General features: G+C 39.1%; 2 protein-coding genes across 2 annotated transcripts in view; one reads left to right on the top strand and one right to left on the bottom strand.

The window, feature by feature from the left end:
• The window catches only part of LOC107688040 (rho GTPase-activating protein SYDE1-like), a 22,264-nt gene extending 20,107 nt beyond the window's left edge, over positions 1-2,157 (top strand). Inside the window, exons 7-8 of the mRNA XM_016485579.1 lie at positions 325-607; positions 1,582-2,157. Of these exons, the coding sequence (XP_016341065.1) occupies positions 325-607; positions 1,582-1,979 (681 nt within the window). The 3' untranslated portion in view covers positions 1,980-2,157. The remainder of the gene's footprint in view (positions 1-324; positions 608-1,581) is intronic.
• A 3,640-nt stretch (positions 2,158-5,797) lies between these two features.
• The window catches only part of LOC107688048 (uncharacterized), an 8,215-nt gene continuing 2,135 nt past the window's right edge, over positions 5,798-11,877 (bottom strand). Inside the window, exons 3-12 of the mRNA XM_016485589.1 lie at positions 11,836-11,877; positions 10,852-11,539; positions 9,999-10,099; positions 9,016-9,132; positions 8,845-8,946; positions 8,648-8,764; positions 7,895-7,968; positions 6,675-6,719; positions 6,545-6,589; positions 5,798-6,398 (exon numbers count right to left, since the gene is read on the bottom strand). Of these exons, the coding sequence (XP_016341075.1) occupies positions 6,332-6,398; positions 6,545-6,589; positions 6,675-6,719; positions 7,895-7,968; positions 8,648-8,764; positions 8,845-8,946; positions 9,016-9,132; positions 9,999-10,099; positions 10,852-11,539; positions 11,836-11,877 (1,398 nt within the window). The 3' untranslated portion in view covers positions 5,798-6,331. The remainder of the gene's footprint in view (positions 6,399-6,544; positions 6,590-6,674; positions 6,720-7,894; positions 7,969-8,647; positions 8,765-8,844; positions 8,947-9,015; positions 9,133-9,998; positions 10,100-10,851; positions 11,540-11,835) is intronic.

Genomic DNA, 11,877 nt, shown 5'->3' with positions numbered 1-11,877 from the left:
ATATTCAGTTTCTATCATCCAGTTATGTTAGAATTATATGGTTATATGTATTTATCTAATTTTGAGTAAAAATTTCTGAAATTTTGTCAGCCCGATCAAATAAAGAGTCATAAAATGAGAGTTGAAAAATCACAGCTGATATTTCTGGGACATTTGTTGCACTTAAAGTAAAGTGCATTGTGGGATACGGTACCCAATACTTCACATTTTGGCAAATGCATGCAAGTCTGTGTGATTAGAAACAAATCCTGCCTTATTTACCTTTAAATGCAGCTTGAGTAGCTCCTGTTGATTGATGGGTGTGTGTTTGTGTGTCTGCTGAAGGCGACTCTTTCCTTCCTGCTGGATCATCTGAGTCTGGTGGCGTCTTACAGCGACAGCAACCGAATGACGTGTCAGAATCTGGCCGTGTGTTTCGGGCCGGTTCTCCTGACGCCCACACAGGAGTCGTGGCAGGCCGGGATGATGGCTCCTGGATCAGGGGCCCTGGCGGGGTCCGGGGCCAGTCGAGGAGGCCGTAGTTTTGCACACAGTGAAGAGATCGCCAGCGCCGTGGACTTTAAACGACACATAGAAGCACTGCACTATCTCCTGCAGCTCTGGCCTGGTGAGTCTGTGTCCCAGCAGACTGGCATCATTTATTCATTTTAAGCCCATTTGACTTACTTTCTTAAATAATAACAAAAATCTAACATTTTATTGATAATATATATATATATATATATATATATATATATATACTAACGGTCAAAAAACTTTATAGCAAAGATTTATATTGTTAGAAAAGATTTATATTTTAAATAATTGCTGTTATTTTTAACTTTTTATTAATCAAAGAATCCTGAAAAAAGTAACGCAGTTTCCCAAAAAATATTTGGCAGGACAACTGTTGATAATTCTGATAATAAATCAGCATATTATACTGATTTCTGAAGATCATGTGACACTTTACACTGGAGTAATGGCTGATGGAAATTCAGCGCTGCATCACAGAAATAAATTATATTTTAAAGGATATTAAAATAGAAATCATTATTTTATATTGTAATAACATTTTGCAAGATTACTGTTTTTTTCTGTATTTTTGATCAAATAAATGCAGCCTTGATGAGCAGAAGAAAAAAAAGTCATGCATTGGATGATTTTACACACACTGAAAAAACAATTTTCACCCAAAAGTTGCTAGTAAATTTTTACAAACATTTACAAAGAAGCAGTAAGTAACATTGAATTAAAAATGAAATTTTGAAGAAAAAAACCTGAAATAGTATTTAATTGTATTATTTGCAGTCATTTTTTACAGTGCAGATGTGACTTTATGCCATGCATCTTTCTTCTCTGAATGTCATCTGGTTTTGATTGTCGTTCCAGCGCTGCTGGACCATGCATATAATCTGATCATTACCGGTTGCACCTTGAATGTGTGAACTTTGAGCCTCATGTTACGACGCGTGCGGTAGCTGAAACATGTTCTCATGACGCAGCACGTGTGCAACATGCATGTGACAGCTGTTGTGGATTTGCATGGCGCATCTGCCACATGTCAAGCGTGTAACGTGTTTCATATTGTTTTCTTCGCAGTACCCAAAGGACGAGTGACGGATGACTCCCCGGCGTCCTCACTGCGCGCCGAGCTCCCGTCGGTTCAGGATGGGGTGGTGGTTTCCCGCAGGGGGCGTGGCCGACTGGAGAGCCCGCCCTGTAACCGCTACGCCGGTGATTGGAGCGTTTGTGGGCGGGACTTCCGGTCGAACGACGAGGCGGATTACGACGAGGTGGCAGGCAGCGAGAGCGACGACGAAGACATGGAGGAGCCGAAGAAGAGGGACATGTGGACGTCTCCCGAGGGTTTGTACGTGGATGAGTTTGCGCTCGACTTTGACGCTCCGTTCACGTGCCGATTGAGTCTGAAAGACTTCGACACTCTGATTTCAGACTTGGAGAGAGAGTTAGCCAAACAAACCAACATCTGCCTCTGAAGCAGGACTGAATGTGCATGCGTTTTAATACGCCGTGTGAAGTTAAAAATAGAGCAAACGCTTCTCAAGGCATGCGTTTTCTTGCGTGTGCAGTATTGACATTAAACGACAAACACAGAAATGTCAACATAAGAGTAAACATGAAAAGAAATACCATGTTTTCCGGAAAGTAAGTCACACCAGGATGAAATTGCATTAAGTGAAAAACAAAAAAACAAATAAAAGTTGCATCAGTGTATAAGTCACATTTTATTATTGCATTCAGAAAAAAGTAAAATAACAGTAAATTAAATGTTTACAAACATACATAAACACGTATTTTAGTTCGTCTCACTTTGCAACAAATGTAACATTATTCAGAACAGAACTGGAATGGGAATATAAGTATAAAACAAACATAAATAATAGTGTCATTCATCATAAACAACATTTATTTTAAATGCCAAGCCTAAACTAAATTATTTAAAATGAAACTACTGGGGTGTAGGAAACGTGCTTTATAAATAAACTTGAGCTCACATACCCTGTTTTGTGTGCTTGATTATATAAATAATGCAATTAATAAAAGTCTATGGAAGCTTGTTTATAAAAAGGTAATTGCAACTTTTTTCTCAGAATATATAAACTCTATATATACATGCAGAATTGCGAGAGATAAACTTGTGATTCTGAGAAAAAAGAATTGTGAGAAGTTGCAATTATTATTAATTTTTTTTTTACTTCATGTCATGGAAACAGAATTGCGAATTTAGTTTTTTTTTTATAGAAATTTTTAGAATTGTCAGAATTGTGAGATAAAAAGTTGCAATTACGGAATTCATTGTGTGTATGTGTGTGTGTGTGTGTGTGTCTGTGTGTGTGTGTTTGTGAGAGTGTGTGTGCGTGTGTGTGTGAGAGTGTGTGTGTGTGTGTATGTGTATGTGTGTGAGAGTGTGTGTGTTTGTGAGTGTGTGTGTGCGCGTGTGTGTGAGCGTGTGTGCGTGCGTGTGTGTGAGCGAGTGTGTGTGTGACTGTGCATTAGTGTGCGTGTGTGTGTGTGACTGTGCGTGAGAGTGTGTGTGTGCATGTGTGTGTGCGTGTGTGTTAATCGCATCCTGACAGTCTGCTGCTGTTGTGCAGGAGGAGGAGAGACGCACGGCGAGTGTTTCAGCACGAAAGGAGGATGAGAAGAAGAAAGAGAGTCTGTGTGTGTGTGAGAGAGTGTGTGTGTGTGAGAGTGTGTAATTACGGAATTCATTGTGGAAACAGATAAAAAACAGAATTGCGAGAAAAAAAATTTGAATTCAGTTTTTATCTCACAAATCTAACTTTTTTTGGAGTTTATAAAAAGAGCAATTCTCAAAATTGCAAAAATTGTGAGACAAAAGTTGCAATTGCCTTTTTTATTTTATTATTCTTTGGCAGAAACAAACGTCCATAAAAGTCGCAGCGCATTTCAGAAGAGAAAAATGTGACTTATATTCCGGAAAATGTGGTAGATTTACTAACTGATATATATTTTTTTGTCATGCAATAAATGTGTTTTCATGGTTGGGTATTTTTGCCCAATCCCATCGTTTATGGTGCGTTTTGAGACCATTTTTGATAACATTTGATAGCAGCTACTGTAACATAATATCAACAAGCACAAAAACTATGATTTTTCTTCGTTGTTCTTCTGAAGGGGAGACACATATTGATTATTATAGCTGTATAATGCATTATAACGCAGTATAAACACTAGCTGTTAATGAGGTGGCCGATGCTGAAGGATTCGTCTGCGTTGCGTTTGTGTGAAGTGTCTCTTATTTAAAGCTCTGTGTACGACTCTTATTCCAGAGGGCTGGTGTTTGGGCCAAGATTTCATCACTCTTTCCAGCAGCGTTTCTCCGCCAGACTCTCTCTGCTGTGACGACTGCATGAAGCGCTTTTCTGACCAGCCTTAGTTTTACTCTGCCTAACGTTTAACGGTGAATGTATTTATTACATTCCTTTGAGGTCACGTCATAGGAACGTTCTGGGTTTGGTACAACTTGACAGCATTTGTGACATAACGTTGATTTGAGTTTGAGAACGAGAAGCCAAAGACAATATTTGATGTAACGGGGCTTCGGTAATTGATGTTATTTAAAGGTTAAGCGTGGCATTTCTGACACAAATGGAAAAGCAATGACAACTTTTCCTAAAGACTCCTCCCGTCTGTCATTGGCAGTCAGACAGATAGTCCCGCCCTAAACTCACGTGATTGGATGAGTCAGATGTCACTCAAACAGAGTGTCACAATGTGACATTAAACACAGCATTTGAACTAATTCAAAAGTAACCCAAAAAATGATCATTTTTAACTTGTGCTGAACCCAGAACATTCATATAAAGCTGAATTTATGTTTGAGGTGCAAGCAGACAATCAGTAAAACGAAAGCTTGGCCAGAGACATTTAATATAGTGTTCGTTTTGACTGAATTTGCAGTTTATTATGCTAAAACGTTTATAGATTCAGGTTTGTTTTTTCAGATTCATACATAAACGCTAAAATGACGATGCATCAGGACATGCACACGCACTAGGAAGTGTGCACTCATGTTTATTAACCTTGTGTCTTTTATAACCTGTATTGTCAAGCCAAAGACTGTTGTGATGATTATTGCACTTCTGCGTCTAGTTTTCTAGATTGTGCTTGTGCTGCTTTTGCTGATTTGAGATCAGTCTGTTACTGAGAGCAGCTTTATGTTTCATATCTGAGCACGGTACAAATAATCTCAACTGTGATTTGATTCTAAAAGCCACAAATGGAATATAAAGGCCATGACTGAGCTCACCAGCTCCTTATGCAAACCCTTTGACACGTTTTATTGGAATTCAGATTTGTTTAGTTGTATAAACAGTTTTATTATATTCTATTATTGCACCTGTAACATTAAGCACTTGTCTGTGCTCATGCATAGCTAAACCGCAGCGATACACACACGTGTGTGTGTGTGTGGATGAGATGTACCATTCAGTGTTATGTTAAAGAAATAAAGCACAGTGTTACGTTTCTACAATGTGTGTTTTCTCTGTATTCACAGTCCTAAATGTCATTTAAAGGGAAAGCTAAAGGAATAGTTCAGCCAGAAATGAGAATGTTTAGAGAAGATTAGAATGAGTTTGTTTCTTCATCAGGTTTGGAGAAATGTAGCACTGCATCAGTGTCTCAGCAATGGATGCTCTGCAGTGAATGGGTGCCGTCAGAATGAGAGTCCAAACAGCTGATAAAAACATCACAATAATCCACAGCACTCCAGTCCATCAGTTAACATCTGGAGAAGACAAAAACTGAGACAAATCCAGCATTAAGACATTTTTAACTAAAATACATCGAGTCCATAATCCATAATAACGCTTCCTCCAGTGAAAAAGTGCATCTCCTGTTGTCTCTCACATCAAAATCCAGCCACATATTTGTTTAGAGCTGTTTAAACGCTGCTTGATCTGTGCAGATTTCTCTCCTGATTCACACCAGAACACGTTTTCACTGGAGGAAGCGTTATTATGGATTATGGACTCGATGTATTTTAGTTAAAAATGTCTTAATGCTGGATTTGTCTCAGTTTTTGTCTTCTCCAGATGTTAACTGATGGACTGGAGTGCTGTGGATTATTGTGATGTTTTTATCAGCTGTTTGGACTCTCATTCTGACGGCACCCATTCACTGCAGAGCATCCATTGCTAAGACACTGATGCAGTGCTACATTTCTACAAACCTGATGAAGAAACAAACTCGTCTACATTTTCAGCAAATGTTAATTTTGGGGTGAACGATTGCTTTGGAAACTTCATGTCGTTCCAAGCCTGCCCGCTGTTATGTCCGCCAAGGATTTAACAGTTTTGGTTGCTGTGAGTCAAACTCTGAAACCTCTAATAATGTGTTTATTATATTATTCGGATCATTATATTTATTTGTGGTGCTGATTGCTGACTGTTCACGTGTGCGTGTGTGTGCTGAGGTTTGGACTGAAGACTGACGAGTTGTTTCTGAACGAGTCTGACAAACACATTTATGCACACGTGAATCAGCACGCGGCTCATGTTTCTTCAGAGTTTAGAATACTAGTGTACTTCTTACTGCATAGTATGCACTGTACAGTGCAAGCAAAACACAAAGAGTTATGCATTTCTAAATGTGCAATAATGTTTGTGTTAGAAATAAAAAAAAGTTAAATAGTATTCAGTGCATAATCAGTAATGAAGTTTACTGTATAGATTTATTAATATAATAGTGAATGACTGCAAAATCTGACGAGCAATGAACAGTGATATGAGTCATAAAGGCACTCGCATCATGAAACATGCATGTCACTGCTGTTGATCGGTAATCATTCATGTGTCTGTTTTCATCCCAGAGACAGATACTTCCTGTGTCTCGCTTCCAAACACTCGTCTCTCTTCTTCACCGCACTCCTGCAGAGAGAGAGCATGATGAATCTGAACTAACTTCACTGTGTTCCTGATTACTATGCAGCAGTTTCTGAACAGTGGAGAACCTAAGGTTCCCTCAGGTGAGTTTATCTGATGTGACTGTGGAACAGATCGCTAAAGAGACTCACTGAGAGGAGCAGACGCTGTTGTGACTGAGACGAGGCTGCAGGATCCTACAGGAGAAACAGAGTTCAGATCAGGTCAGTCAGGAGCTCATGTGCACACACAGAGAAATGCATGCTCTGATTCATGCTGTACCTTGCCGCTGAGCTTTTGGGAATCACCTTTGTCTTCTTTGCTTGCCTGAAAACAAATCAAATGTGACCCTGGAGCACAAAACCAGTCTTAAGTGTCAATTTTAGGATAGGACAATATTTGGCCGAGATACAACTATTTGAAAATCTGGAATCTGAGGGTGCAAAAAAATCTAAATATTGAGAAAATCATCTTTAAAGTTGTTCAAATGAAGTTCTTAGCAATGCATATTACTAATCAAAAATTAAGTTTTGATATATTTACGGTAGGAGATTTACTAAATATCTTCATGGAACATGATCTTTACTTAATATCCTAATGATTTTTGGCATAAAAGAAACATTTATAATTTTGACCCATACAATGTATTGCTGGCTATTGCTACAAATATACCCCAGCGACTTAACACTGCTTTTGTGCTCCAGAGTCACATATCATAATCAGAAAGAGCTTTATTGCCACATACGAGGAATTTGTTTATTAGATTATGTATTAAATCAGAAATAAAATTTCTTAACATTACTTCACTAAATTAGTCAACATGAACTTCTACAGAATTTTTTCATCTTGATGTTAATTTCAGCATTAACACATTTTTACAATCAAAAGTTGTATCTGTTAACATTATTAATGCACTAACATGAACAAACAATAAATAATTGTATTTCTGTTAAGTACTATTAAAAAAGATGCTATAAAAATGCATTTAAAAACATTTTGCTGACTGTTCGTTCATGTTAGCTAATGCATTAAGACATGTTAACAAAAGCGTATTGTAAAGCGTTACGAAAATTATAAACAAGCATTTGCAGAAACGCTTTACAATAAGGTTCTATTTGTTAATGCATTGGCAAATAATTCTAAAACATTTCATAATCTGAGTTAATGTTAATTTCAACATAAAAATAAAGGTTTTATCTGTTAATATTATGTAATGGACCTGAGCAAACATGAACTGACAATGAACTTGTATTTTTATTAACTAACGTTAACGAATATTTATAAATACTGTAACAAATGTATTGCTCATTGTTAGTTAATGCATTAATTCACATGAACTAATGGGACTTTATTGTACTATTGTATTATTTCACTAGTGGTCTCATACTTTTGGACCCCACTGTATCTCTGAATTAATTGCTGAATTTGATTTTATTATTATATAATTATTGTTTAAAAATGTAGTTATATATTTATATATATTGTCATTCATCCGTTCTCACCTCTGAGCCTTCCTGTCCAGTGTCTTCTGAGTGACCGAGGACAGAATCCGTGTGTTTCCAGGACTGTCTTTGTCCTGCTCAGAAGAAAGCTCTGTCAGTGTGTGTGTGTGTGTGTGTGTGTGCATGTGTGAGTGTGCATGTGTGAGAGTGTGTGTGTGTGTGTGTGTGTGCATGTGTGAGTGTGCATGTGTGAGAGTGTGTGTGTGTGTGTGTGTGTGCATGTGTGAGTGTGCATGTGTGAGAGTGTGTGTGTGTGTGTGTGTGTGCATGTGTGAGTGTGCATGTGTGAGAGTGTGTGTGTGTGTGTGTGTGTGCATGTGTGAGTGTGCATGTGTGAGAGTGTGTGTGTGTGTGTGTGTGTGCATGTGTGAGTGTGCATGTGTGAGAGTGTGTGTGTGTGTGTGTGTGTGCATGTGTGAGTGTGCATGTGTGAGAGTGTGTGTGTGTGTGTGTGTGTGCATGTGTGAGTGTGCATGTGTGAGAGTGTGTGTGTGTGTGTGTGTGTGCATGTGTGAGTGTGCATGTGTGAGAGTGTGTGTGTGTGTGTGTGTGTGCATGTGTGAGTGTGCATGTGTGAGAGTGTGTGTGTGTGTGTGTGTGTGCATGTGTGAGTGTGCATGTGTGAGAGTGTGTGTGTGTGTGTGTGTGTGCATGTGTGAGTGTGCATGTGTGAGTGTGTGTGTGTGTGTGTGTGCGAGTGTGTGTGTGTGCGTGCAAGTGAGTGTGTGTGTGTGTGTGAGTGAGTGTGTGTACCATGTCTCTGAGTGTCCTCTCTCTGTGGATCTCTCGGTCCTGCTGCAGTAGACTCAGTCTGTCTCTCACAGGCCACACAGTGAAGATCTGATGGACGTCATGCAGCGCTGATCGCAGCTGTGACACACACCAGACACATGAATGTCACACGTACACACAGTCATGCTGTAGGGTACACAGGTGTGTGTATGTGTTACCTGAGCTGTGACGCGCTGATATAAGGACAGATCCTGATGGGAGACGGAGACTCTCTTCAGCTGGGAATCCGTCTGGAAGGAGCGGATGAGATCCCTGGAGTCCTGAAGAACATTCACACGGCTCATGTTTGGGAAGTACATTCATGTCTCAGTGTGTGTGTGTGTGTTTACCTGTATGGTTTTGCGCAGGTGTGTGATTTTGTCCGTCTGTAGAAGTCTGCGTGTCAGAAAACCTCGAGCCACGGCAGTAAGACGACAGAGAGGCTTCATCTGCTCCACACACACCTCCTGTACAGTAACACACGTCATATTCAAACCTATATATAGCAGTGTTATTTTAGTAGCATTGATGCACTATTATAGTTTTCGAATTGGATTGATTTTTTTTATTTCAATTTTAAACTTTTAGTAATTTTGTTGTGTTTTTGTCATTTAATTTTTCTGTATACTGTAGTTTTTATTTAGTTTTTAGTTATTTTAATACGATAGAAATGTTGCCTTGGAAACTATATGTCAAGTAATGAAAATATTTATAATTAATAATATTTAAAGACCCTACTGAACATCAAAAATTTGTTTGACAGTCAAGCCACAATGCATTGTTTTTATGCTTCCAAAATTGGTTTTGATGACTAAATAAACACAATTAGTCTAAATTAGTCTACTTGCATGACTTAATTTACCTCAAAGAAAAACTGACCATCAGAAGTTAATCTAGGAGAGCAGTTCTTAACCAAAGGGAATAATCACATTTATTACAATTATCTAACAGAATTTGAATACTAAAATGATGCAATCATATTTCCCCACAACAACTGTTGTTTTTATTAAGGAACTACAGTTCTTGAAACTTCTGGAATCACTAAATAATTGTGGTTGATTTATTTAATATATCTCAGTTTGTTTTCATGAGAGTTTAAAAGCAGCGAAATAATCCCATAATTTTAGTGACAAAAATATCATGTAAAACACAACTGCAGAAAGTTAATTTTGCAGCATGAAGCCCTGGCCGGAGCGACACACTCACATCAGCTGTCTGTGTTTCTGCTGCATTATATCTCACTCATGTGTCACTTTACATAATGCATAATGCCTTGTATTGTCTGGTGTGTGTGTGTGTGTGTGTGTGTGTGTGTGTGTGTGTGGAGCGATACCTGCTGGAGGTGTTGTGTTTGTCTCTCCTGCGAGATCTGCGGAGCGTGCTCTCTCTCTAAACGCTCACGCAACATTTCCAGAGCCTGAATCTGCTGCTCCACTGCGAACACACACAGACACACAGAAGCTGCATGTGCAGGAGAAGACCTTTAAATCAGCATGCAAATAATGCAAGTTTTCCTTGAGGAAATGTAAGTGGTGTGAAACTCACCAGCACAATGATAGAATGATGTGAGAGGCTGCCAGTGCATTAATAAGCAGTTACTACGGTGTTGGTTTTAAGGGTAGCTAGGGTGGTCGTTTAGCAGCCAGAGTTCACCTTTAATTAATTTTAACCAGGCCAGTGTTATTTTAGTATCACCTGAGATACTATTCGAAAATATGAAAAGATATAAAAATATAATATAATATAAATAATATTTTTCAGTTAGTTTTTCTTTTTATATAATTTTTTTATATTAAAAATCTATATAAAAAAATAATATTATTTTGCATTTAATTAAAATTTTGAAGTTTTAATCATTTTGTTGTGTGTTTGTCTTTTTTTTTTTAATATGTCTATTTGTCTAAACATGTCTATTCTTCTTTAAATATTTCTATAGTTTTTTTAATTTCAGTTTTAGCTATTTTAATACGTAATATTAAACTAAATGAAAATGAGAAATGCCTTGGCAACTATGTATCTGAAATGAAATGTTTATTTTTTTTTACTTCAAATAACAAGATCTCTAGTCTCTTTCAAACAGTCTCTATCTCTCAACATTCTATAAACATCTATCATAACCATCTGATGTGATTTTGGTCAGCTTTCAGACATGTAAACCATCAGTTCAGGCCTGATCTCTTACTAACCTCCAGTGAGCTGTTTGAGGTTCATCTGTTCATCCAGGAGCTGCTGTGAGTGTCTTTCTGTCTCTAATCGGCTTGGGTTCGGCCCGACTGAATCCACCTGTGGTCTGTTCAGAGATGGCGAGGGGTTTTCCACATCATAGGATCGGTTGAGGGGCGCCGGGGTTGAGCGCCGGGGTTTCTCATGGCTCACATCTTGCGTTTCATCTAACCCGGTCATTCCTGTCCAGCTGCTGGGTGTGGAGGTAATGACTGACAGCTGTCTATCACTGACCTCTGAACCGCTGCAGTTCCGTTCCGCAGCAGAAGAGGGCGGTGAAGATGCCGTGAAAGCTGAAGGTTGCTCATTGTTTTTAGATCCAGTGGTGCTGAGCTCAGACTCGCTGACGGGGCTGGAGATGAAGATGTTTCTGGGCTGAGGGCTGGGTAACTGTGCGTAGGAGCCCATCAGGCTGGAATCAGGGGATTCTGGGTCCGAGCCGTCTCTGGACTCGTCAGACGGCAGCTTCTCCATGCGCTGGTTGAGCAGGCGGAGGGTCTCTCTCTTCAGAGAGCTGCTGGGACTGAGCGTCTGCTTCTGAGCCGGAGCCGTACACGGCCTCACGCTGGTTCTGATGGAGCGCATCGGGCTCGTTTTGGACCCGAGAGTCAGAGAGGAGTCTGATGTGGGCTCCTTCTGCACCTTCTTCAGCTGCGGGAACAGAAAATAGACATAGGTGTAAACTAGATATCCAGCAGCAGATATTGCACTTTATTCAGTGAGTGTCTCTGTCTTTCTGATAACAATTTAAAAAAATGTATTATTAAATACATACTTAACACTTGAATGGTTTGCTGAATTGTGTTAACAAGAGTGTTAAGGCCCTGGTTTTCAGTATTTGTGAGTGTCAGTAAGCGTTTTGATGGTTGTTTGAGTGTAATGGGGCGTTTAGTAGGTGTTGAACAGTGTAATCTATACAGTTTGCAGTAAAGCAGTGTGAAACTGACCTGGATGTTGTTGAGGACGTTGTGCACTTTCTCCAGAAGAGC

This window comes from Sinocyclocheilus anshuiensis, unplaced genomic scaffold (assembly GCF_001515605.1).
Source record: "Sinocyclocheilus anshuiensis isolate Anshui unplaced genomic scaffold, SAMN03320099.WGS_v1.1 scaffold241, whole genome shotgun sequence".
NCBI lineage: Eukaryota > Metazoa > Chordata > Actinopteri > Cypriniformes > Cyprinidae > Sinocyclocheilus > Sinocyclocheilus anshuiensis.
This window is presented reverse-complemented; position numbering and strand designations above follow the sequence as displayed.